Source organism: Ixodes scapularis, unplaced genomic scaffold (genome assembly GCF_016920785.2).
Source record: "Ixodes scapularis isolate PalLabHiFi unplaced genomic scaffold, ASM1692078v2 PGA_scaffold10__122_contigs__length_95168666, whole genome shotgun sequence".
NCBI lineage: Eukaryota > Metazoa > Arthropoda > Arachnida > Ixodida > Ixodidae > Ixodes > Ixodes scapularis.
This window is the reverse complement of record NW_024609836.1, coordinates 85,485,934-85,513,405: the sequence shown is the minus strand read 5'-3', so window position 1 is coordinate 85,513,405 and position 27,472 is coordinate 85,485,934. Positions and strand designations below refer to the sequence as shown.

The following is a 27,472-nucleotide window of genomic DNA, read 5'->3' as shown; positions in this document are numbered from 1 at the left end:
TTGTATGGTACCTGTTACAAATATTCAAATTACTTGGTATGGACTACTTTTTGTAGTATTTTTTTTTCAAAAAGTAAATGATTATTTTTAGGTATTAATAATGAGAGTATACTTATTACCCTGATAATAATAAAATTACTCGTACCGGTTACTGATTTTCCCTGCTCCTTCCTAATGGTTCACTTCAGTTTCACAACCTTCTTTCCAAGGAATCCTCGAACCAAGTTTCCTTCGGGGAATGGTCAACCAAAAGTGATGCTTTGAGAAGATGAGTAATTTGTAATCTAGTGATTCTAATTCAATAAGGGGCAGTTCGAAAGGCCCGTTTTCGAATCAACAGAAAGCTAAGCCGCCTTCAAAATCAGAAGTAATTGTAAAAAGAAGGGTTACTTTTCCAAGTAACGGGCAATTACTTTTCTTCTGAAGTAATCGAATAATCTAATTGAGTACTTTTTCACTAAGAGTAATAGTAATTGTAGTCAATCACTTTGTTGAGTCATGTGTACAATACTGGCCGAGAGTAACGCCTCCTATAATGTTCTCCAGCGCTTGTCACTCTGGCAAAAAGGGCCTAGGCTGTGGACGCGTGCCTGGCGTCTAATACTCCGCTGAAGAGAACTATGCTGAGAATGCGTTGAACAGCCCAGTAGACAAAGATGGCAGCGCGAAGAATGCAATGATAAGAACAGTCCATAGTTCGTTTCATCGCAAAGGCAGAGCTACAGAACCGTCTTCTAGTGGGCAGAAAACCGGTTCCCAGTTCCCTTCTTTCCATTTCCTCTTGCACTCATGTCTCCTCCTCGCCCCACAGGAGCGGGTCTCTGAGTTACTTCCAGCAGAAAGAAGACGGTCTACCTGGCAACACCTGGTCTACCTCTTTCTCGAACGGAAAGAAGGGATCGAGGGAGTTATTTTTTTTTTCTTCCTTTTCCGGATGCTCGCAGGCCTCTAAATCAGATAGCAGTCGAAGGTTAGAAAACACCCGAACACGGGCCCTTAGGCTACAGGCGCAAGATCAGGGTGCCGACATTGGGCGAGTGCGTTCTCATTTACGATTAAGCAAACTGGATCTTTCATTCAGCAAAAAAAAAAAAAACCACAAGGTGTTTTTTTTTTTTTTCGTCCTGCCGACGCCAGGATTCAACATTGCGATCAATCTTTAAAAAGATAATCTTTTCGTAAAAAAACAATCACGTTTTTTTTTTTTTTTTTTTTTTGCGCGTAAAGGGTACGGCGCCTGTTTGCAAATGGCGCACATTTCATTCGTGCAGCCGACAGATGGTGGCGGTGGTTTAGATAGAGCGTCTTCATGGCGCTTACTATGTAGCCAGAAACAAGTAAAAATAACCCCACAAACCATCTTTTTTTTATTCGTTTTGTGTTTGTTCAATGCGTCTTAATAAAAAGAACAAGAAAGTGATGCATTGAGTACAATCCTTGAAAAAGTCCGCTCACTTTCAGAGCAAAATAGATCGTCCGCTTTCGGCAAGAGGACACCTGCTGCCATCTGTCGTCTGTTTCGACAATCAGATGTGTGCCGCAAGAGCCTCGGAAATTGCCGGCACGCGAAGCCTCTCCGCTCGGTCAGTCTCCAGGTTTAAATAGGGGTCTTCAAATTCTTGGGCTAAGGGGCCGGATTAATCAGTCGCAGTCTGAAGGGCAGGGGGGGGGGGGGGGGGGGGACAAAGAAAAACCAAGTAAATAAAACTAGATAAAATATTAAACCATAAATTAATGTTAGAGTAAGTAATAAAAACCTAAGGTGAGTAAATACTTCAAAATAAGATTTATTATTTAGATAATTATGACATTAGGCAACTCTTGTGATCAAAACTCACCGAGCATAACCACAAGCGCATGGGAATTTCGGCATATTCCAACCAGGGCAGGATAATAGTCGCTTACAAGTCAAGAAGGTAGGAGAAGCTCCTCCCACAAGCGTGATGCGCCGGTTTCCAATCCCTCCGCAATCGACAGAAAAGTTCACTGCAAACGCTCCTTGTTCCGCTTCAATGGATAGATATTGCCTACAGAGTGATGCCAACTTGTCTCCGATCCCACTTTTTAAGAAAGCGACCTTTGTATTCATCGGAGGGGGAAACCGAGCCCCTGAAAGCAGCCTTTGTATTCATCGGAGGGGGAACCTAATCTCCGAAAGTCGTATTTGTTTCCATTGGAGGGGGAAACTCTAATCTCCCTCCCGTGGCTTCCACAGTACTAAGTCAAACTCGAAAGATAAAGCAAATATGTACAGAAAGGCAAGACACTCCTCGCGCGTTGGCCGCGACTTCACAGAAATGATGGGACGCTATTGGATGCGAGGTGGCGGAGGAATTTATGATTCCGTTTGAGGTTCATTTGCCGCTCCCTTCTTGACTTGTAACCTACTATAGTATTACGATAAAACTAACGCTGATAATATACAATATACTGTGACGGAGGACACTGAGTGCGATATACGGTCATTAAATGTCTACGTGTCGCACCGGTGTGCTGTCTCTTGTGGGAACTCTTTCGCGGGGCGAGGGAGTTCCCACAAGAGGGAACCCCCTCGCCCCGCCTATGCCCTATTGTTTGAAGACCGGTGGCTTCGCCATGGGAGGCAAACCTTTTTCTTTTTTACTTGTTTCTCAGGTATGTTCGCTCTTTGCAAATTTTATAGAAAAAATTTCACCACCTGTGGGCAACGCTGCACGAAATTGTAGCACGATAGGTTAATAAACCAATTTTTGCGGTCGATTTAAAGAGCATGGCCGCTATTTGAGACAGCCTGTTGTATCAGTCTCGTTGCGAGACGCTGAACGACGTGCTGGCAGTGATGCTGACGCTGCGTGGCTGCGTGGCTCCATTAGTGTTTGAGGTTGAAGGGAGCATGCTTCGTCCTCTAGGTGGGCTCTAGGCGCTGTGTTCCGGGGTGCAGGTGTCCGAGGACGGGAACGAGACGCCTCGCACGGTGGCCCTGGTGAGCGAGGTGGTGGCCAAGGTGGCCTCGGCTACCGTCTTCCTGGTGGACCGGCCCTTCCTCTTCTTCGTGCGCAGTACCGCCACGGGCGCCATCTTGCTCACGGGCTGCGTCCGTCAGCCGCTCGAGTGGAGGCCCGAGAGCCCGGACACCTCCGTCATTTGACGTTCCGTCGTGCGCGCGTCGGCCTCGCCGCGGCAGCTCGTAAAAACGCCCACAAAAGGCGGGCGCGCCGTATTTTATTTTATGTACACGATCACATAATTGTTGTCGGTATAGACAGCTTGTTCGAGAAGTGAAAATGACGGCCGTTGAACTTCTTGCGCCCTAGTTACGTATAAGTAAAATAATGAAATTTTGCTTTCTGGGGAGGTCTGGCATCGTGTGTTCTTCCGGCACTATCTCAAACAAAGCAACAACAAAAAAATTACCGGAGGATACTTAAGACTGCTTACTTGTAGGAATGCGAAAAGCATTCCTACGCGCAGTGTATTCTTACAAGCAACGCTCCCTGTTGTCCTCCGCAAAGGCCGGCCGGGCGGCGCGACATGGCTGAAGGCAGAGCGTAAAACACGTGATACAGCAGTGCACGGGGAGAAGGAGAGGGAATTTCACGCTCCCCTCCCTTTCTACCCTCCGGCCACGCCAGCTTCATCTGCAGAATTCCAGGGATCATTTCCGGTCACCGTAAGCTAGCGGGAAGGGGGGTGCGGTTGGAGCTTCCGGTGCCTTGTCAGCTTACAGGGGAACGGAGTCCACCTACACTCGGTCTTAAATACAATATTGTATTTTTACGAGGATTACTAGAATGCGAGGGTATGAAAATGGGAAAGTAGTGTTGCAGAACATCTTTGAAAACGCAAAATTATTTCAACTGTTTTTATGATAACTGCACGGGAAAAGTAATATGATATTAATTTGTAGCCTAACGAGTAAAGTAATCCGTTAGTTTTCAGCAAAAGTAATTTGTAACGGTAATCCATTACATTTGAGGCCCAGAAATTTTTAATTGGAATCCTTGGCTGTCAGCTGTTTTATTTGTATACGTAAAACCCCCAGAATGAAACCACCAGAAGGCCACGTGTCGGTCGTGACGTCACTCCGACAAATCCAAAGAATCATAGCGGTGCACGAGAAATTTGGAGGAGGTAGTCCGGAGAAAGGTTGCCTTTCGGAGGCCTCATGACGTCATGCCACCCTCCGGGTGCGTCAGGGTCAACGTTGGCCTGGGTGTCTCGGACGACATGCGCAACAGCGCGAGCCGCAACAAGTTAGGCGATACCGATGTTACCACCGGCATCTCGCTGAGCAACCTTTGTTGTTGCCAGACACGCGAACAAAATACCACCAATTGTAAAGAGGTCCCACGTCAAGTCGGGGAGCGTTTGTGCAGGCTTGAGTGCAGGCCGAGCAAAAGCTTTCCCATCCCCCTGGGATGCCTACGTCAACGTGGCTCTGCGCAAAAGCGTGACGAACTTGTTACCACGTGATGCGCATACCGGGGGGAAAAGGGAGAGATTTCTCCCCCGTGTGAATACCTATTTACATACATGGAGAGTTTGGTCAATGGTACTCGCAGGGAGAGCCAGGGCGTGCACCAGACTCAGAAAGAGTGCTTGACATGCTCTCTTGACCACCCAGAAGCCGAAAAGAATCCCCTAGCGGTGGTAGCGAGAGACAGTTTTAATCATACGTATATGGGTTTAATAAGCGCGCAAGAGTTAAATGTAGTAACCCTTCATGGTTGAAAATGGGGCGCACGTGATGTATTGATTATATAGGATCATGGAGAAAGGTGTAAGAAACGAATGTGCCGCTCGAACTCTGTCTTTTATAGAGTGTGACCGCTGTAATGAACGGTGTTATGAATGGGCCCCGGACCATTTCCTAATGTCTGCATCGGGCCGTTTGTTTTCGCCGAACGCCTCCCGCGGGTTCAAGGTCATCTGACTCAGCGAGCCTGACCATCATCGCTTCGGAGGCACGCCTGCCCAGCGAACGCACGAGACGGGCGCCGGCCAGATTTTAACGTGTACAAGTCTGGATACAGCCTCCGAAGAGGGAAAACAACGTCTCAGGTTTCACGACCGAAACACCAGGGCACGATCCGGGGCGATGAGATCATCCAGACGCATTCATTCAACGCGTAGACACGAAGGGTCGAAAGTCGGCACGTCACGTCTCGACCCCGGACGGTGTTTTGACCAGTTGCGTGAATTCCAACGAGCCGGTGTTTTTGGTGAGACTCTCGGCACCGTCTAGACCGACGGTGAAGTGTTTACGGCGGCTGAGTGTGCGTAATCATGGAATGTGGGGCGGTGTTTCAACGGGACCCCTTTCTGTGATTGGTCGACTTTCCACCGATGTGGGGGTCCCTACCTAGGGACCTAGGGAGAACCAAGTGTTTAAAATGAGCGAACTTTGACAAGCAAATGCCTTCTCTTCTCTGGACTTGAACCAACTGTACAAATGTAAATTAAACGGCTATCGAAAAGTAACCCGGCTTCCGAGGCCCATCTTCCTGATGTCCTGATCGGCACCTGGCTCCGGCGGAGCCCGACAACAAGGACTACCCTGGGTTCGCTACACCGCCCGGACGGCAGACTCCCGCAACTCGGCACCTGGAGTACGGATTATGTCGATCGTTCCGCCAGTCGCGTTCTTCCACCCAGGCACGTAGCCGGGAGAAGGGGGGGGGGGGGGGATCGGCAATTGCGGCTCAATCTTGTGTGTGTTTAAAGCAAGGCGCTTTGAATACGCGCCAGATTGAGCCGCCATTGCTGACCTTCTGTTGACTTACCGAAATACCGAGCCACTGAAGCGGGCGTTGACGAGCGTCCACAAAGGCCTATGCTGAGGAGGACACAGTAGCACCTTAAAGGGGTACGGAAACCAAATTCTGGAGCTCATTTCTTTGTTTCAACACGACGCAGGTAGCAGCACAACCACATAAACATAAATATTGCGCTAGAAAACGCAAGAAAACATATTTTAAAGTGAATTAAACGATAATCAAAAACCACCTGGTAGTTGGTTATGAAGCTTCAATGGAATGTCGTGACGACAACATGCCTCTGAAAGCAGCGCCGCAGCGGTATGTCCGCTCACTGGTATAGATTGCCTAGGCCTGAACGCAATACCGAGGCGTCTTGGTGGAAAGAGCCAAAACGAAGTGAGCCACCTTGGTTTCAGCTCTCGCGCGACGTGCAAACGCGTGCTTCGGTTGTTCTCAGGTTTGGTGCGCGTGCTGGCCCCGCGATCTCTACAGCCCTTGGGTACTTCGACAAAGCGAGATTGTAACGCGTTGACGCCTCCAAGTGGCAAAACTCGTCACTACGGTACGCTTGGTCGTCCGAGGCATGATGACGTCAAGACGTCTGCCGGATCTCCCGAGATGCATCGCGCTCCTCCATGGCTGATTTTGAAGCGCTCGCCAAAATCGCGGCATTTAGAGCATAAAATATAGCCATCTGCTCAAAATACGACCGTGCGATTATTCATTGCAGGCTTAGCTGATCATATTGAACTCATTTCTTGATGTTTTCTCTATATTTCAAGTTTCGATTCCGTATCCCTTTAAGTAGCAATAACCTGTCATGGTGTGGCGATGATGAAGTGAAGCGAGCGGGAGGAGGATCGGTGGCCGAGTGGGCTATCGCACACCAACTCGGAGCACGTGGAGCGAAAACTCCCGCTGCAGAACCCAGGGATCCTGGGGTGCTATGCTGCAGTGCGCTTTTTGGACTCCCAGGAGACTAGGAAGAGGGAAGTGACGTCAACGCCACAGCAAACGCAGATTGGGTGTTGACAGAAGAAAACGAAATCAACACCCAATCTGCGTTTGCTGTGTCGTTGACGTCACTTCCCTCTCCCTAGTCTCCTGGGAGTCCAAAAAGCGTAACATAGCACCCCTGGGTTCAATCCCCACCCCTGGCCGTTTCGATCTGGATGAGCATCGTACCGGCGGACGGTCGTGTACCACTACTGCGTGGTGCACGAGACCCCAGAAGTTAAAGTGCACTGGCTAAATTGCTCATCTACACCGAGTGACTCGTCGCAACTTTGGAATGGCTGACCAACTACACGCTGTATAAATATCCACACAACCCCAATTATTATTAAAGCGAACGGAATAAGAGGAAACAAAAACTGAAGGTTGGTTATGGCGGCGCCCATGCACAGCTGCCTGAAAGCGCCTATAGGTGCAAGAACGTGCAGCCTGCATGGGGCGAAGGTACCTTTTCAAGCCCGCAATTCACGTGCTTTATTCACGAGCTTAAGTATGGCAACGAGGTAGAGGGGAGGCAGCGGCCAGAACGATAGGCAGGCACTAACAGGCAATTGCATTCGCACGTCTGCTACTTTGTCAGACCATAGCCTCCTCTATACACGCAAAGCTTGGCAGTTCGATGACGGAGCCGTAGAGTTTTGGGTCACAGTTTGGAGCGCGAGGATTTGGTAGCACAGAGCATTTCTCGGGGAGTCTGGTATTCAGCGCACAGCTTTTGCAGCGGCGAGAACCCGAAACATGGTTTTCAAACCTGACAAAAAAAAAGAAGCGGCAGCCCGAGCAGCGCGAGAAGCACGAGGGGACATTCCATCGCTGGAGACAAGTGTGTTTCGGTGTCTCGCCGCAGTGGGGCGCCCGTTACATGACCCTTGTAGGGTGCCTAGATGTCTGTCTGTCTCAGGGTGAAGACATCCATTGTTGCCCTGAATGTGCCAGCGCGTGACGCTCTCGCGCACTCGGTGCGTGACTTGGGTGGTAAAATGGCGTCTATGCATTAGCCAAAGCTACGCGCTCGAGCTGAGTGACACCGGATTGCGCGCACTTCAAAATGCATAAAAAAACGATTGGGCGGAAAAATGGCTGAGATGTCACCACTCAAGCAAAAGCGCGCGTGTGTATGAAGGCACTCTAGACCCTTGCTTTGGACTCTTGTAGAGTGCCTACATACACACGCGCGCTTTCGCTTGAGTGGTGATATCTTAGCCAATTTTCCGCCCACTCGCTCTCTCTTTTTTTTTTTTTTGTATTTTGAAGTGCGCACAACCCGGTGTCACTCAGCTCCAGCGCGTAGCTTTGGCTAATGTATAGGCGCCATTTTACCGCCCAAGTCAGGCACCAAGCGCGAGAGCGTCACGCGCTGGCACGTTCAGGGCAACAATATGTCTTCACCCTGAGACATACAGACATGTAGGCACCCTAGACTCTTGCCTGTTGCTCTACCTAGAGTCACTAAATGAGCTGCGCTCATTTAGTGACTCTTTAGTGCCACTAAAGTGACACTAAAGTGGCACTAATTGACTTTAGTGCCACTAAATAAGCGTAGCTTATTTAGTGGCACTAGCTCTACCTTTTCACTTTCGGCGGCCACGTCACGTGACGATCTGCCAGTCAGACTAAACAAGCACGCGCCAAACAGAATAGCGGCTGCCAGAAGCGCTCTTGCAGAACGGCGTGAAGGTCAGCCGTGAATAGGTGATTCAAGTGAGCGATTCGTCCCGCTTTCAAGCGCCTAAACCACAGTGACCTAAACATACGCAGCCATTAAGCATAGCTGTAGACGAGAAAGACAAAGGAAGACCATGGTAGACCAAACCATGGACCACTTCAGCAAGGCGGTGACGTGTTGCAACGCCCTGGGGCTAGACGTGTATGCGCGGTTCACGCATTCCCGGCCTCTGGAGAACCTCTTCTTCTCGCCCTTCGCCCTGACGGTTGGACTGTCCATGACCCTGGCGGGTGCCCGCGACTCGACCGCTGAGGAGATCATGGACCTGATGCATATGAACAGGGGGCTCTTCGAGACCCAGAAAGAGATCGTCGACCTCGTTCAGTTCCTGCGCACGGACGAGGTAAGGTTAAAGACCCGATCACACACTTGCCTTTGCTTAGGACCGAGTTCTTGTGATCTCTCGACGAGAGAACACACCGGCACGCTGGAGCCATTCATGGGGTGACCCTGGAACTGTACTTCACTAGAGCGAAATTTTTGCGGTATTTGCGAGATGAAATGCTATTTAAGGGAAACTGTCGTTTATAACATTATCAAAAGATTTTCGAGCCAAGAAGAAACTGATGAAGCGCGGAAAAAATACGAATATTGTCACGGGTGGTGACCAAAAGAGCAAACAGGAAAAAATAAACGTTTAATGGGGCGAACTTTTGCCTAAAACAGAATAGAAAAAGGATTGCGTCGCAGGCGTCGATGGCGGCGAAACAGCAGGATCGAACGCTGGGGCGAGTGACCCCGGCTGGTTACGCGGAGCCCCTTTTGTACACGCGTGGGCTTCTGGAACAATCGGCGTGGAAAGTTCGGCAGGTAGAACATTCTAGCCTTCGAATCAACAACACGGTTCTCGAATTCACCAGAACAGTACATTAGAGTCAACAAAAATGCGTACCCGCGGCCAGGAATCGAACCCTGGCTTTCCGCGTGGAATGCACGCGCGATAACCGTTAGGCCACGAGGGCGCTGTTTACTTAGCCGCGCTCGCGGCAACTCCGGACTGTCTTTTACGGTTACTTGATAGAAGGCTCCAGTGTTTGTTTTCTCGTGCTAAAAGATTCTTAGAACTAAAAGATTTAAGGAACACGGTCGTAAGAAGTCTCCCTGGTGTGAACAACCCTTTAGATCTCGTTAGTCAATGCTTCTTCCAAAGTATACCATGAGCTGTTGTCGATATTGGTGATCCTTAACTTATTGGATCCTGGGATCACCTAAAATCCTGGGTGATTTTACGACACTGGTGATCCTGGGAGGCTAGAGCCATAAACGAACTTGCTCCCGGAGGCATTTGGCTCTGGGGTAGTGGCAGAAGCTAGTGAGGACTTGGTTGACGCTGCGCGCATCGTGTCCTCAATAAAATTTATTGTTTTAACCCCTATCTTGTTCAAAAGGTATGAGTGATTTTGTGAACCTTTCTATGGGAAAATGAAAAACCAATTCCCTGTAGTTTACGCCATCCAGCCCCATGTATTCGTGAGCCTCGTAGAGCACCATTTTACAGCGAAGCTGTTATGCGCTAGGATCTGGGAAAAAAATACGGCGTCCTTAAGGTCGTCCTAGAAGTTGTCCTTGACGTCGTCCTAGAAGTCGTCCTTGAGGTCATCCGAGAGGTCGTCCTCTAGGCGTCGTCCTCGGAATTGTCCTAGAAGTCGTCCTTGACGTCCTAGACATCGTCCTCGAGGTCGTCCAAAAGCTCGTACTTTAGGCGTCGTCTTCAAGGTCATCCTAGAAGATTTTATTGAGGTCGTCCTAGACGTCGTCGTTGAGGTCGTCCTAAAAGTTGTCCTTGAGGTCGTCCTAGACGTCGTACTCTTGGCGTCGTCCTCGAGGTCGTCCTAGAAGTCGTTCTTGAGGTCGTCCTAGACGTTGTCCTCTAGGCGTAGTCCTCGAGGTCGTCCTGGAGGTCGTGCTAGGAGTCGTCCTTGAGGTCGTCCTAGACGTCGTACTCTAATGATCGTCCAGGGTCGCTAAACTCGTCAACAAAAATATTCTTTGTGTTATGGGAGGAAGAAGAGGACGCCGAAGCGAACGGACTAGTTCCTATCGGCTCCGTCATTTATGGTTAATTTCGCAGTATTAATTTGCGCGATTCAAGGTCTTGTGTATCCCAGTGAGTTTGTGAAGTCGAGAGACGCCAACGGATAACAAAGTTCCCAAAGGTACGCCTTTTTTGCCGAAATAACAGACATTTTCCACCACCGTCGTGCGCGGGGCCGCTAGGCCTAGGTGTGCTCCACGAGCGATAGGCCTAGTCGCTGTCGCTCCTGCCGCGGCTCGCCGTTTCGGCGGCGGCCACTAAGCCCCGAGATGGAGGGGACGTCCGCTCGGGCAACGATCTTCGACTCCCAAATGTGCGTGCAAGTTCAAGGCGAAGATCTTTCACCAGAGGAATTCCACAGCGGCACTGGATGGACGCAAGTGGGGGAACGCATGTCCAGACTACGTCAACGAGACCTTGTCGCGAAGCTCGCCGGCACCGACAACCAAGTAAGCAAGAATGCGAAGGGTAACAAGAACGTTAGAGCCTCGGCCATCAAGGCAGCGAGAATGCCAGCCATGCCGCTGGAGGAAAACAAGATCGTCATCAGACCCCGTGGGGGATTGGACATTACCAAGATTGGCACCACGACCGTCGCCACGGCCATTCTCGCCGCGGCCAAGATTACGACTGAAGAGAACGCATCAGACACCATTTGCCCAAACGCGCTACAAAACATCATGGTATTCAGCACGCCTAAGGAGGAAAACGCCGTCCGCTACGCGAGAATTCAAACGATATCCATTCAAGACAAGACCTTCGAAGTCAGCGCGTACCGCACGGCGCCGCACGACACCGTGAAGGGCATCATCCGCGGCATCCCTGTCAACGCGAGTGCCGAAGAACTCGACAGCAACATTGTAAACGACAGAAACCCACTCGCCGTAGGAGCCAAAAGAATCGGCAACACGACCACGATCATTGTAGCCTTCGGAGGACCCAAGGTACCGAACTTTGTCCGATACGGTGTCACGCTCATACCGTGCAACCTGTATAGAAAGCAAATAGACGTCTGCCACCAGTGTGGCCGGGTCGGGCATCGCAAGGACGTGTGCCCAACTCCAACCAACCGCATCTGCAGGGGCTGCGGCCAAACAAACCCAAAGGAAGACCACAAATGTACGCCCAAATGCAAACTTTGCGGAGGCGCTCACTTGACCGCCGATAGAGAATGTAAAGCCAAATACAAGGTTCCCTACGTCGTCCGCAAGCGGCAGTGGGAGCGCCGAAAGCAAAACGTCAGCGACTGGCTGCCGTTGGAGAGCAACTTCCCGCTACTCGACGAGCCAGCTGCCCGCAAGTCAAGGACGCCATCGAGAAACCGCGCGCCGTCGAGAAATAGCAGCAGCAGGAGCCAGAGCAGAGACGCGCGACAAACAAAAAGCCAAAGATCAAAGTCGCGCGAGAGAGTCAGTTGGGCCGACGCCGCACGAGGTATCAAGAAGACCAATTCGAACGACAATGCCAAGAAAGAAGACAAAGCTTCAACCAAGGAACGAGAAATCAACGAGGCCCTGAAACAGGAGAACGCGTCCCTGCGAGCCACCATCAACAACCTCACCAAGGAAATAGCGGAGATTCGCAACGTCTTATGCACCATCGAACAGCCAAGATCCTGCCCGAGCGACAACAACAAGGTCGAAGAAGCTACGACAGACGGAGATAAAGCACCGGCACTGAAGAAAAGGGCCTTCGAATTGCGTAAGACCACGAAAAACGTAAGCAGCTGCAGCTCCGGCAGCAGCAGCTCCGGCAGCAGCAACAACAATGTCGAGGCGAAACTCAGCAGCCTCGAGGATATGATCAAATCGATGAAAGAAGCCATCCAAGCCTTCCAAACGGAGAACGTCAACAGACTCAATAACCTGGAAAGGAGCTTGCAACTAACCCTAAGCAACCCAACGTTCGGGCCCCTACAGCAGCAAGTCAACCAAGCGCAGCAACCCGGAGAACTTCGAATAGGACCATCATGGCCTCCAGCTCCACAGGCATAACGATGTGGCAGTGGAACTGCCGCGGCTTAGTCAAGAAAAGGGCAGTTGTCCAGCAACACATTGAGCACGCTGCGCGCAAGCCCGACGTGCTCCTACTCCAAGAAACGCTAACGGAAAAGCCGTCCCTCCCCGGCTACAGGGTGCACGCGGGCCCGTCCGACGGCAGAGGTCTGTGCACCCTGGTCAGGAAGGGTCTCACCTTCGTCGAACATCGACTAAGCAACGTCAGGATCGAACACACGCTCACCGAACTCATACCGACCAAGCAAAGAAAAAACAGCATCTTCATTTTGAATATCTACAGTAACCCATCGCAGAGACTGCAGAGGTTCAAAGCCATTCTTCACAAGGCAAGCACGACGGCCGGCCAGAGCACGCTGGTCGCGTGCGGCGACTTTAATGCTATGGATCCGGCGTGGGGCTACGTCAAGAGTAATGCGAAAGGCAGAAACCTATCCCACGATGCGGCGGAGCTCGACTACACACTCATAACCGACCCGGCTCTCCCAACGAGAATGGGCAACTCCGTGTCCCGAGATACCACCCCTGACCTCACGTTCGTCAAGAACAATGAACCGATCACGATCACGTGGAGGAACACGGGGATGGACCTCGGCAGCGACCACATGATAGCGGAAATCGTCATACCGGAGCAGAGCAGTGCTAATGTCAGGAAACATACGTGGATCGATTGGACCGCATTCAGAGATAACAGAAATCAGGAGGCGGAAGAAGAGACCGAAATTGATGACATCGAAACATGGACCAACAAGATCATTCAAGACGTTCAAAACTCAACCAAGAACATAGAAACAGACCTCGAAACGAACACAATGGACAGCCGACTGGCACACCTCATCGAGGCCAAGCAGTCCATACTCAACAGATGGAAAAAGCTACGCCTCAATCGTAGGCTACGGAAAAAAGTCGCAGAACTTAACAGGACAATCGAGGAATACTGTCGCACGCTATGCGCCCAACAATGGGACGAGATATGCAACGCCGCCGACGGACAGATGCATAACGGGAAAACGTGGAACTTGCTTAGGCATCTGCTCGACAAAACTAAGACTAAGTCACACCAAAGAGACCGACTGGCGAAACTCATCCATCGAGAGGTCACTAAACACGGAGCCGAGCATGTGACGAAGCGCATCAGCGACAGATACCTGCCGACTACTCCAACGGAGTGCCACGGGCCGTACGGGGGGCTACGCAACGAGCGTCTTGACAGAGACATAGACGTAGAGGAGGTTCGCACGGCGCTGCAAGACCTCAACAGCAAGTCGGCGGCCGGACCGGACCGCATCACCAACAAAGCACTCAAGAACCTCGACGACAAATCCATCGAAAGTCTCACGAGCTACTACAACAAATGCTGGAAAACGGGAACGCTGCCGACGCAGTGGAAGAAGGCCAAGACTATCCTGATCCCCAAGCCGGGCAAGCCACCAGACACCGACAACCTCCGACCCATATCGCTCACGTCTTGCATGGGCAAGGTGCTGGAGCACGTCCTGCTCAAGAGGTGGCAGGAATACCTCGAGAAAGAGGACCTCTACCCGGAAACGATCATCGGCTTCAGGCAGCACCTCAGTACCCAAGACGCAATGATTCAACTCAAGCACCAGATCATCGACGGCAACACCAGCGACAACAAAGCGATATTGGGACTCGATCTGCAGAGCGCCTTCGACAAGGTGAAGCACTCGGCGATCCTATGCCAAGTCTCGAAACTCAACATGGGAGAGAGATCATACAAATACATCAAAGATTTTCTCACGGACAGAACTGCCGAGCTCAGAGCGGGGGATCTCCAAGCGCAAGAGAAGAAGCTGGGAAGCACAGGCACACCTCAAGGATCAGTCATCTCGCCGATGCTTTTCAACCTGGTGATGATAGGAGTGGCCGAAAGGCTCGGAAACATCAAGGAAGTTCGACACACGATATACGCGGACGACATAACGCTGTGGGTGGAAGGGGGCAGCGATGCCCACATCGAATCCACTCTACAGGCGGCTGTCGACGCGATCGAAGACCACCTTGACGGAACGGGGCTCAGGTGCTCGCCGAGCAAGTCGGAGCTCCTTGTATACCCGCCCGTCAAGCACCGCAAACCCAAGAGCAGCCCGAGAAACTACGAGGCAATCAAAGTGAAGAGCAGAGAAGGAAACGAGATCCCAAGAGTCACCAAGATCAGAATCTTAGGAATGACGATCGAGACGCACGGCAGAAACGGTGACACTGTCACCCGGCTCATAGCGAAAGCGGCAAACGCCACGAGACTACTCAAGCGAGTCACGACCAAGAAAAGTGGAATGAGGGAAGAGAGCCTGATCAGACTCATCCACTCGTTTGTCATATGCCACGTAGCGTACGTGGCGGCCTACCACAAGTGGAAGAAGAGCGAGAGAAACAAGATAAATATACTCATCCGTAGGGCCTTCAAGACGGCAATGGGACTGTTCGAAACAACGAGCACCAACCGCCTCCTGCAGCTGGGGGTGCACAATACGCTAGAGGAGATAGCGGAAGCCCAACGCAACGCTCAACTCGAAAGACTATCTACGACCAAGGCCGGCCGGAAAATCCTGGACAACCTGGGAGTTGGCTACCAAGGCAGGGAGCGGACGCAGCTCCCCATCCCCGATGAGATCAGGAACAACATCAGAGTGGACTCTATACCGAGGAACATGCACCCGGAGTATAACAAAGGGAGGAGAGCGGCGAGAGCCAGGGCCCTGATAGATCAGCACGCGGCCGACGGACACGCACGCTACGTGGACGCGGCTGAATACGCCAAGCTACACGGTTTCACGACAGTTGTCGTCGACGCGACCGGCACCGTTCGCACGACCGCCAGCACGAGATGCACCAAGGCAGAACAAGCGGAGGAGGTAGCCATCGCCCTGGCCATCGCCGACCGCGACTGCCACACGGTGCTGTGTGACTCGAGGCAGGCGGTGAGGAATTATGCCAAAAGCATGATATCGAAGGAAGCGGTGCGCATACTGCAGTCAACCAAGAACGACGGCGGCAGCAAACAAGTGAGAATCAAATGGTTCCCCGCGCACGCGGGCGAGGATCGAAACGCCAACCACAACGAGACAGCACATGCCGAGGCGCTAACGGACCGCGCCTCGACCGACTGGCCGCTGTGGTTCAGCACCAAGGACCGAATGACCGACGAGATAACCAAGGCTTTCCGCCTAGCTCGCAGAACTCTCCCACCACCTTGCTCGGGGCTCAGTCGAGAACAAGCCGTTTTATTTAGACAGCTGCAGACGGGCTCACTCCCCGTTGCTGATGCATAGAATGGATCCCGCACCCGACAGACAAGTGCAGAGTCTGCCGAAGGGCCGGCTTCGCACATATGCTGTGGGATTGTATCAAGTACCCGGAAGAATCAAAGTCTGGGAGCATCCCGCTGCGACTTGAAGCAGCCGCAGGGAGCGATAATCAAGAACAACAACTCTGGGCCGTCCAGCAGGTCATCGGGGCGCTGGCCCGGCAGGGACCCAGCGCCCAGAAGACGATGTAGGCCCCGTCCGGAGCGCGCGCGCAAGCGCGCGTTTTAATGCAGGCTAAAATAAAGTTTACCCACTCCACTTGTGTTATGACACAGTGGGGGGAGGAGCCGAAAGATTGCTGCGAAGTTTTCTTTTCTCACAAACCCGCAGATCCGTCTGTCTTCGTGACGTTTTTCGTTGAGGGGACGAAAGATCCCTACGCCTCCCTAGGCACCGAACAAGAGCAGCACTATTAGAGAGCGCGCGGAGACGACCGTGGCTCATACGTGTGACGTCACAACAAAGATTATCAGCTGCGACCGTCATGTTTGATGCTCTCTAAAAAGCACGATGGATGCTTGGGAATTGCATTTTAAAATCAACACCGTCGAAGTTGACAGTCTGATATCGTTGTTATTTCCGCCGATAAAGCATAATTTACTGAAAAGGGTCCCTGCCGTTCCTTTGATTTATCTCGGGCCAAAGTGTAGCCTAGGTCATAACCAGTCGACTATCGTTGTCCACTTTCGGGCGAATTTCGCCTCCGGGCAGTTGTCCCTTCATCGGCGGGATAAAATCATTTTATGGTAGACATTCCAAGATCAGTCAGTTTGGGATCAAGTATGTTTATCAACGGAAATAAGGAAATAAAAGTAATTTCAGGTTGTCAATACTGGCGGTGATGCTTCAAGAACGCAAGGACACTAAACTTTACATCGTCGATTTGAACACGCACCATCAAATTAGTCGTTCACAACTGATAATCCTGACTCCATCGTCAAAGGTATCAAGTATAAAATGACGTCACTGAACGCGCCCGCACACTATATACGTGCCCTGGCACGAGTCTTTCGCTTGAAAGTCTGTCATGGCCACTCTTGAGTTCATGGAACGCGAGCCGTTTTAATTCCAGAATCTCTTGAACCGTTATTTCGAAAATTGCAGGCTGTGTTGTCCCTCGTCATTGCTCATTGGAACACCTCTAAGCAGGGTCGTCGAAACAGGAGGATGGGGAGGAGAGGGGATTTAGCCCCCCCCCCCCTCCCCCAGCTGCTTTTAAAGAGGGGGCAAGGGGCATAAGGGTGGAAGGGGGGGGGGGGGGGGGGGGTTCGCCCCATCCCCGAACCACCATAGCATTTCAGAGAGTTATAATAAAATATTAGGGGAAAGGAATATCCCCCTTCTTCACCACCATCACCTCCTCTCTCTCTCTCTCTCCCGAACAATTTCTACGGCCCTTCTTGAGACTCCTATTTGTTGTATGCGTGTGTGTGTGTGTGTGTGCGCGTGTGCGTGTGCGTGTGCGTGCGTGTGTGTCGTACCTTAATTCTTTCTTTAGAGCGCAGCTCTTCGGCGCCCGTTTCCGGGTTTCGCGGCGTGGGCGTCGCCGTCGGCGTAACCGGCCCGCTAAATTTAGCGCAAAATTGACGTCACATGACCTCAACACCAATTCAATTCCCAGCTACGTGACTTCAACGCCAATCCATTTCTCCGCTAGATTGTCGTGTGATGTCTTTTTCCCTGCTAAATTTAGCGGAGAAACTGAATTGGAGGAGGAGGGGAGGAGGAGGGGCATACCCTCCTCTCCGTACCCTTCCTTATTCCTCCTCAAGAGTTGAGCTCTAAGTTCGCATTACAAAGATTTGTAAACGTCTTTAATTTTTTTTATTTCCCTTTCTTTGGCTTCCTTTATTTTTTTATCCCTTGTTTTTCCTTATCTCTCAGACATTACCGACGTCTCTACACAAACCGCCTGTGGGTGACCCCGGTGGCGTTGTTGACAGTGGCGGAAGATGAGCTCTATAAAGCCGCCCGCGTACACCGCGCACGGCTCCACAACATCACAAAGTTCAATCTTCGCCTCGATTCCGAAGCGAAGATTTTGGCCTCAAATAACTCCTTCCCAAAGTTGTGAAACGTCACTTTGTCGTCACCAATAACTTCCGCAAACGACGATCTTGCGACGAGAAAGTTCAGAGTATTTACCGGCCGCCTAGGTACAATTTACGCATCATTGACTCTAACGCGGCGTAGGGATGTAGGGACACTCGGGCGAGACGTCATCAGTGCAGCCGTTCAATCGCCTGGCACCACGGTGATGCTCGCACGCGCTTCGATGGAGATCGCTACGACTTTGTGTTTTATATTCTCGCTGGAATTTGAGCACCGAGAGAGCTTGGATGATTGACACCTCGCTCGGCTTGACGTCAGCGTCGCGAGAGTCATACTAGCGCGTTCCGTAACTTTCGGACACAAAGGTGTGCTCGACGAGTTTAGCTACCCTAGTCGTCATAAAAATAACAGATATGTTGGTCCTCCATCTGCACGCTAAGTGGAAGGGCTCTAGAATTTGTTCCATTGAAAATTTTCGTAAATCGGTTATAACTTTTGAATAGGATAACCGTTCGTTCTGAAACTTTGCCATCTGGTTCGGACTGCTAACGCTGCATTTGCGCGTTCAGTACTGTGCAGCCTAATTTATATATATATATATATATAAAACATTGTTTGGGATTTACCTTTTATGGGTTGCTTTGGCTGGAGCAGAGAATAGACTCTATTTGCCGATTACACAAAGAATAGTCATCACAATCTTCTTTTTTTCTTTTTTTTTTCTTAATGCTGGAAGATAAACTGTAGGTATGTTTTTGTTATTTTCTTGCGAATGTTATTTCTAAGTTATGTTTTTAACACTAGAAACTGAACTGCATATAGTTCTTGTTATTTTGCTTGTGCTGCACAAATGTCAATGCGGGGGCCTGTGGCTTCGTCAAGCTGTCCTCTTGACAGCTTTTTTCACACGCCTCCAGTGTCATGTACTTAGCACCAGCGTTGCCTACGTTCCTCCAAAACAGGAATGAAAGCTCGTTTCTCGTTCCATCTCAATCTTGAAAGGTGTTCCCGTTACAAGTTCCATTGGCTCAATTAGAACGCTCTCCCCTTTTATTTCTAAAATGAAAACGTGTCGCTATATTAACGTTCTGTTTGCGTATTTTGATAACATAGTGTGCGGGATAATCCGTAAATAAAAAAATAAAGCGAGCAATTGAAAATATCCACTCAGCTGCGTGTCGCGTTGAACGATAACATATGTTCCAGTTCTTTGTCTTCAACTATCTCTCGGACACCTTCCCACCCGTTGAATTTGGAGGTTGAAATAGTCAACAATAAAAAGCCTAAATGCCAACTAAATTCAAATAAAATTGCAAAAAAACTTGCAGCCTTTTTCATTTTGGGAGCGGAGCTGTACAATGGAAAGCAATGGCCGGCCGCACGTCGGCAAGCCAGAGTGGAAAGGCTGCCGCCATCTATGAGCGACGGCGGCAACCAGATATCTGGCTATCCCTAGTCGCTGATAGATGGCGGTAGGTGTCCAGATTTCGGTGTCTTCATTTCTTTGCGGGGGACACGATCCTGGGGAAACTAGCCCTTAACAGCTCCACAGTAAGAATGCCATTCTTTTTGCACTTTTTTTCGAAAACGTGACGACTTCCCATTTCAGTCACACGGATGCAAGATGGAACGACGGTGTTCCCTCGTTCTTGCTAAAAAGAACGCGTTCCAGGAACGCCTTTCCATACAACACTGTTTAGTACCCGATGCAAATAAACAAATCTAATCTAATCTCGTGGAATCAAACCCGCCCCAGGTGGACATGTCCGTGGCCACGGGTGCCTTCGTGCGGCTGGGCTTCCGTCCCACCGACGACTACTGGGCCACCGTGAGGCGCGTGTACGGCGGCGCCGTGCACGAGGTGGATTTCGTCGAGAACTCGGAGGTGGTGCGCCGCAACATCAACACCTGGGTCAGGGACCAGACCAACAACCAGATCAAGGAGGTACACCACTCACAACGACAGTTGGCGCGCAAGACAAAGGACAAGTAAAAGGCGGGACAAAGGCGTGTGCAGTTATCAGCTTGTCTTTCGCGCAAACTGCTCTTGTAATGTCTAGCCAACTAGGCCTTCGACGTAAAAAAGTACGCTATAGTGCTCTTTCTATGTTGTTCGGTTGCGGACGTTCTTCCTCAGGACGGGAAGGAAATCGGAGATCTTGGAGGGCCCTACCGCGATGAACTGGGAACACGGGTCGGTGGTATTCCCTCGACGAGTTAGACCAATAAAATGAGCGCGAGTAGTCATTGCTGAAAAAAGTGGACGTATCTCCTCGCCACTGCCTGACAATTGGAGCTTATCCAGATGAAAGAAAGGCCGACGATTGGTGTACCAGAATCCAGCTTAGAAGAGTGGAGGGCGAGTTCTGCCATCACAGTATTGCTCCGCAGTGAATAAGCCTATTATAACGCTATGAACCAATCTCAAAGCAAAAGGTGGACAAAGTAAAATATTTAGGCGTTCAGTTTTCGGAAAACCTCTCGTGGAGCGCGCATGTAGACTACATGGCGGTCAAAGCTAACCGTGTGCTAAATTTCTTGAGGAGGAATTTTCACGATTGTCCTCCCAATTTAAAAAATACCCTTTTTCTTTCTAATGTCAGGCCTATTTTAGAATACGCTTGCGTGCTTTGGGACCCTAAAGAACGCTATCTAGAACAGAAAATAGAACAAATCCAGAGCAAAGCTGCTAGGTTTGTTACAAAAAATTACAATTTCAAACAAAGTGTTACTGCCCTAAAATGTCAATTAGACTGGGAACCTCTGAACTCTAGAAGACGCCGCCTCCGTTTAAAATTTTTACATAGAATCTATCATGATCAAACAGGACTGGATAAAACTAAATTCATTGAACTGCCACACTTCGTGTCACGTAGATTAGATCATTCCAAAAAAATTAGAGAATTTTCAGCTAGGACTAATATATTCAAATTCTCATTTTTCCCCAACACCGTTAAACAATGGAACGAATTGCCAGAGGAAACTATTTCAATTCCATCGTCTGATAATTTTTTTAATAAACTGGCACGTGATAGCTGGGAGTAAGGAAAGTGAATTTTCTCTTTGAGAATGTGCATTCAGAACGCTCGGTCTGTAACACTGTGCTATCTGTCTTCATATCTTTATTCGTACGGAAAATTACACTGTTGGCTAAAGTTTTATACCATTGTGGATCCATTTGTTCAGGTGTTATAATTTTGCAACACAATTGTTGTTGCTTTTAGTCATTTTTTTTTTTGCGAACTTGTTTTTTTTCTTTTCCTGTGTGTTTCTGCATGTCAGAACTGTAATTCTTGTGCAAATGTATCCTCACCCCCCCCCCCCCCCCCCCCCCCTGCAATAATGCCTCTTGGCGCTGCGGGGTAACATGTAATAAATAAATAAATAAAGCCCGAACAAAATTAAGCGTTTTTTGATGCGTGAGCAAGCAGAGCGCCTGGATAAGAAAGCCTCTGAATTTTCCTGCGCCACCAAAAGACGTAGGGCACAGATTTCACTCTTTGAACACAAGTTCTAGCCGAACCTCCAATCTGTGCACTGCGGTCTTTTCATGACGCAGGAGCTAACTTATTTGCGGCCATGGGCCGCGCTATGCATGGCTCGCACGTGACATCATTGCACTTTGTTAGTAGCCGCTCCTACTTGTTCTCGCGAAGGAAAAAAAATGTGGTCCTGACCTCAGATCAGTAGTCTTTATGAAGGCCTTGCTACTGAGCGGGCACATTCCGCAGCACGTACTTCGGACCACAATTTTTTTTTCGAGAAGAAGTAGGAACGACTATCAGCATGGTGCGACGGCGACACGTGCAAGCCGGGCGAACCTTGGGTGCAGATGCTGAGCCCCGGCTCGGTGACGTCGGCGACCCGGCTGTGCATGGTGAACGGCATCCGGTTCCGCGCCGTGTGGACGGACCCGTTCTTCCCAACCGAGATTCGGCGTCACGAGTTTCTCAGCAGCGAGGACGAACCGGCCGACGTGGACGTGGAGATGATGTCGCATATCGGGGAGTACGCCTACCTCGTTGACCGTGACATGTCCTTCACCGCCGTAGAGGTGCCCCACAAGGTGCGATGCACGCCAATAAGGTGCTAGCACCATGGGCCCACGCCCAACCTTTGAGTTCACTTTCCTGCAGACCGCGGAAAGAACCAATCACGGCGAACAATTGATGCGAGGATCCCGACGAATGGCAAAGCGAGGAATACGACTCGACCATAATATTAAGCAATGTGCGCAGGAACAACGAATGAGTGGGTACGTCGAGCTCATGGTCCTTGCACACGAAAATTCAACGTTTCAGATCGCATTCTTAAAGTTGCCATTCCCTGGGACTCGTCTCTTCTTGGCCGGCATTTGTTGTCTTCGTATTCTGAGGAAAAGAGATATCGGACGTTTTTTAATGTGCTGAGAGAGGCACAGTTGTATGCGCACTCGACGTCGAGCCGATGCCCCACAATGTCCGTGCGCTCGAGTCAAGACAGTCGACTTGAGTTGTTTGTGTTTTGGTATTGTGTCTGGAATGCGGGTGTCTTTGCGGCGTCTTTGTTTTGTCACTTAGATTCTTGCTTAGTGACTTCGAAACAGTGAAATTATGGAGGTCAACACAACCCTGGCGGTTTGCACAGCGGCAGAAGCGAATCCTGGTAATCGTGGCAGTCCATCATTTCATTACACGGCAGAACCCATGACGTGTTTTATAGCCGTTTTTGCTCGTTGTAGTAAGTTCCACTCAACTTACTACAACGACACTGTTACACCTGTATGGAGTACTCAGTGGCGGCCATAGCTGTGTGCGCGAACGCTGAGCGCGTGCTGATGGCGAGCTGCCGCAGTTCTTTTGCAACGTGCATTTCGCACCCTCAAGATTGCCGGTCTTAGCAGCCTATTGATGTGAGCTCGTCCTGAGCATGCGCTCTAAACAGCGCCCACAAATATGGCGTCCAGTGAATACTCCCTATTTCAAGATTTCTTTCTTCTTCGACTCAGTGTTGCATTTGGTCTTCTACTCCGTTTGCACATCTACCACTCTTAAAAAAAAAAAAAAAAAAAAAAAAAAAAAACTAAAGAGGATTTTGAAAGAAAAACGAGTTAGAGGTGAATTTTAAAAGTATTTTTATCCCGTGATTTTGAATACCACGTTCATTTTCCCCGAAGATGCAACTAAACGCGAGAAAACACGAAAAACATCGAATCAACCATTACATCATACCCATATCTCTCGATTGCCAAGGGCGTGTCGCTCGTGTGGGCAGCGCGAACAATTGCAAGCTTGCCAGGTATAATTCCCCGCACTTACACCAGTCGTAATGTATTTCTTTTAGTTCATTTTCTTTTCTTTGTTTTAAATAGCGAGTGCGCGTGCATAGCTTTGATAGGCGCTGAAGAAGCGCGAGAGAGGAGGTTCCGAAAACTCTGAATATGGCGTCACGCTCCAGTATGCAGGTGCTTCAGAGGTACTTTGTAAATGATTTCCTGCAGCTTCTGTACACCGAATTGGAAAAATAATTTCAATATTCGTGATCTTGAAGGCAATATAAAGAGATGCAAGTGTTTTGTTTTTTTCTCAAATACAGAACCACTTGAGTTTCCCTTTGAGAAGTTCCACTCAACTTACTACGACACTGTTACACCTGTATGGAGTACTCAGTGGCGGCCATAGCTGTGTGCGCGAACGCTGAGCGCGTGCTGATGGCGAGCTGCCGCAGTTCTTTTGCAACGTGCATTCCGCGTCATCAAGAGTGCCGGTCTAAGCAGCCTATTGATGTGAGCTCGTCCTGAGCAGGCGCTCTAAACAGCACCCACAAATATGGCGTCCAGTGGATACTCCCTATTTCAAGATTTCTTTCTTCTTCGAGGGAGCAGGGCGGCAAGACGTCACTGGTGATCGTGATGCCGCACCAGCGCCACGACTTCCGGGAACTGGAGAAGCGCGAGGAGCTGGACAAGCTGCTGGGACTCGCGGCACGGATGGTGAAAACGCCCGACGTGGAGCTCTGCCTGCCCAGGCTCAAGCTGGACATGAACATACAGATGGACTCCATGCTCTACTACATGGGGCTCAGCGACCTATTCACCGAGGTACGCTCCTTTCTTCCTTTGCTCTACAGCGAACGTGGACACTCTCAAGGCTCGTTCCCAGATGAGCATTTACTATAGGACCGAGTTCTTGCGTTCTCTTTTGACGAGAGAACACGCTGCAGCATGCTGGCGCTACCTATGAGGTCGCCCTGAAACTTCATTTTACTAGAGTGAAGGTTTTGAGGTATTTGCGAGGTCAAACGTACGTACTATCTATGAGGGACAGGCGTTTATAACGTTGTCAAACGTTTTTCGAGCCAAGCAAAAAATGCTGATGCGTGAAAAGAAAAAAGGAAATATACGGAAATGCTGAGTGTTCCTCTTTTGTTCATAGTTATTATTGCTTTCTTCTTAATCATTTATAGTAATCTAACACAAACAAAAATTAGCTCAAACGCTCTATTTCATTTCGGAGGCCTCGCGAACGAAAGAGCTCGAATCACTTAATCAGGAGTTGGTGGTGAAAGGAAAAGGAATGCGATACTCTGGCTCCGCCATATTTAGTTCCTCTAATTGTACGGTACTCCTCAGTTTGCTGAACGTTTCTAGGGCAATTCAGTTGGGAAACTCGCCTTTCGGACAAGGACCCCTTGCATCCGTTAGAATCGAGCCACCGGAACCAAGGTCCGATTATAGCGCCGCCAACTGGCGGTCGGTCCGTTCATTTAGTTTCTTGGTAGTTCGCTAGTTTGTTGGCGGCATAATTCGCTTTGAGACAAGGTGGTCAGCAAAAGCTCCCTTTGCAGACACAAGTGCGATTTAATTGCGTTTTGTTCTTCCCTATTTCGGTATGCATAGTTCATGGACTGACCGCTAGGGTAGAAATGACGGCGCTGCGATCGCGTACAGTTGTCTCAAACCTGTACTTCGCTGAGTACAGGTTGGAGACAGTTCTCCGTAGCAGGCTCCGTTCCCAACTGAGTCTGCTTCGGAGAACTGGAGAACACGCGTCTCCGACTGCGGTTCTCAACGCGTCCCAAAAGATCGCCCATCGGTTTCCGCCTATAGTGACTTCATCAAAGTGTCATGTTGTCACCAAACGCCATCTTGGCTATGTCACAGCGGCGGTGGTGGATTTGGCAGACGGCTGTTCCGCTGCACCTAGCTCTCCAAAATGAGAGTCCACGGAAGCTTCGGTTGCCAGCAGTGGCGTACCAAGTTGTTTTTGAGTGGGGGGGGGGGGGGGGGGGGGGGGGGCAAACCAGACTCTTCCCCCACAGGGCCGCTGGGAGGTGCCCTTCACCCCTTGGGCGCCGCCAGTCAGTGTTCGCCCTGCCCAGTGGTGGCTGTTTCAGGTTGAAGGGGGGGGGGGGGTACAAAACACATGCCTTGCCCCCCCCCCCCCCCCCCCCCCTCAGTTGGAACGGCCGTGGCAGCCAGGCCTTTTGGGACGCCGCGATGACAACGATACTGGCATTCCCTTGTGCTTTTCCGAACTTGTACGCCCACCCTTTAGTAGCACGGCATTGGACAGCATAACACTCCGGCTTTTGTAACTTCCTTCAGCGGGACCACGGGTGGGCGGACTAGGACGTTAGAAACACTAGTCGGACACGAGCTCCGAGCACTGTATTGTTGCAGGAACGGCGAATAGAGCCGCGCGACCGCCTCGCAGACTGCCAACTTAGGCGGCATGTTCGGCACGGGCCAGAAGATGCACGTCACTGAATGGGTGCACCACGCCGTGGCCGAGATGACCAACGACGCGGCCGGCAGTCCCGGAGACGTGTCCCCCGCCTGCGAGCCGGACTCCTCGTGCGGGACGCCGCTGGACACGCCGTCCGACGAGCCCGGTGGCTCCCCGGGCCGAAGGAGCTCGGTGTCCATCAACATCGTGCCCAGCTACCACTTCATTCCGTCCAGGGAGTCGATCAGCACCATGCCGCCGCCGGCCAAAGGCTGCCTCAGGAAGGGCGGCAAGAGCACCAAAAGGGTCCGCAGGTAAGCGGCTCTAGCGGAGCTGAAGCTCTTCGATGAAATACAGGCTCCGCGTTTCTTACACGTACACCGACAGCCAATGCCGCGCGAATGTGCGAGATACGTGAAAGAAGCGAGTCCTCTACGCCGCCATTTTTATATCGATGGCCGCTCATTTCGGTGCTGGGCCCCCATTTGATTCGAGGATAGCACGCGGCACAGACCTCGTGCACTGGCGCTTTCGAACTTGCTTGTAGAACTACGATCATAGGCTTTAAGCCGCATGGAGATCGAACTGTATACGGGCAGCGTTGTCTGCAGCTTGTTTGCGTAACAGGCGTAATAATGGCTATTTAGAGAAAACAGCGCCGTATAAATCCGTGGACGAAGAAGCCTGAGACAGGACAAGGATGACTTCACATGATTTGCAGGTTACATAATCGCGCCATGTTGGTGCTTATTCTTGCAAACCCCATTGCGGTGCCAACATAATTAAATGTTGCGCGCGGTAGCAAGGACACCACAATGGTGTTTGTTCCGATGCCCGTACGAGCCACTCTCACAATTAGAACGAAGCCGTTGCTATGCGGGGGGCAATTGTTCGTCTGCTCCTTTTGCAGGGGTTGTGGTGACGTCAGAACGCCGAGCTCTGAGTGGCTCTAATGAAGGGATAGTGGGTAGACCTTAATGCTAGCTACCTTGTGGTCTACCCACTATCCTTCCTTCAGAACCAATCACAGCTCGGCGTTCTCACGTCACCACAATCCCTGCAAAAGAAGCAGACGACAATTGCTCCCGCATGAGCACTTACAAGTTGCCTCTAGCGACGCTTTCGCTTAACAATGGCGTGCACAACAGGTCCGCTCAGAGCGTTGCCCTCAAACTTGTATACCTTCTCGTTCGCTCGCACTTGTGGTGAAATAGATTATAGAACGCAAGACGTGCGCGCTAAAATATTGCAGCCTCTACTTTGATGTAGCGAGGGACGAAAATTATACGCGAGTATACTGCGTAAGCGCTCGGTTTGGTCTCTTGTTTCATTGATGCTTCGCCGATTTAAATGCTGTATGCCGCTTTCAGCTTCGCCAGCCTAATCCTGCGTCAGAAACAAACGAGTGGTTTATTGCCCCCAGAGCTAAAGTGAGCCACCAGGGGCGTGACTGTCGGATCTCGAGCCCAATAGCTCAAAGAGTTTGGTCATAAGAGGACCGAGGGCGGGGCCTCAGCAGTGGAATTGCGACGCCATCAAAACCGCATTTTTCCAGCGCGCTCATATAACGCGGACTAAAAATGTAACCCGATCCCTTTGCTTAGTAGTTTTATCTGCGTCCGCAATTGCTAGAAAATATCGTGGCGTCAAAGGACAAAAAATCGAATAAGGATGTTCAGGGTACTCCACAGGCAGGCATGCAGGCGTACGCTGCCTTGGTTCAGTTCACCGCCGATGACATCCGCGATGAGAACGCCATGTGTACCGCTTTGTTTTCTAGTCACAAAGCGTTATAACGAGGGTTTCCGTAATTTCGGTAAATACCGATAGATCTGGGAAATTAACCTTCTCAGCGAT

The 27,472-nt window shown here is 50.4% G+C and overlaps 2 protein-coding genes across 2 annotated transcripts; both read left to right on the top strand.

Annotated features, from left to right (window-relative positions):
- The first annotated feature begins 8,551 nt into the window (after positions 1 to 8,551).
- LOC115319357 (leukocyte elastase inhibitor A-like) lies at positions 8,552 to 25,933 on the top strand. Its single transcript, XM_029979298.2, has 5 exons — positions 8,552 to 8,821; positions 19,666 to 19,854; positions 21,742 to 21,975; positions 23,773 to 23,988; positions 25,604 to 25,933. Exons 1-5 carry the CDS (start codon positions 8,552 to 8,554, stop codon positions 25,931 to 25,933), a joined length of 1,239 nt encoding a protein of 412 aa, XP_029835158.1.
- LOC120848258 lies at positions 14,220 to 16,073 on the top strand. The gene is given in 3 exon segments (XM_040504464.2): positions 14,220 to 15,808; positions 15,810 to 15,830; positions 15,832 to 16,073. Coding segments are annotated over 3 exon segments (1,797 nt in total). The 5' UTR covers positions 14,220 to 14,249; the 3' UTR covers positions 16,049 to 16,073.
- Positions 25,934 to 27,472: the final 1,539 nt, after the last annotated feature.

Coding starts and splice junctions, on each gene's coding strand:
- LOC115319357 (XM_029979298.2), top strand. CDS start 8,552: ATGGTAGACCAAACCATGGACCACTTCAGCAAGGCGGTGACGTGTTGC. Junction 21,976..23,772: donor CCGTAGAGGTGCCCCACAAG/GTGCGATGCACG, acceptor TCGAGGGAGCAG/GGCGGCAAGACGTCACTGGT. Junction 23,989..25,603: donor TCAGCGACCTATTCACCGAG/GTACGCTCCTTT, acceptor ACCGCCTCGCAG/ACTGCCAACTTAGGCGGCAT.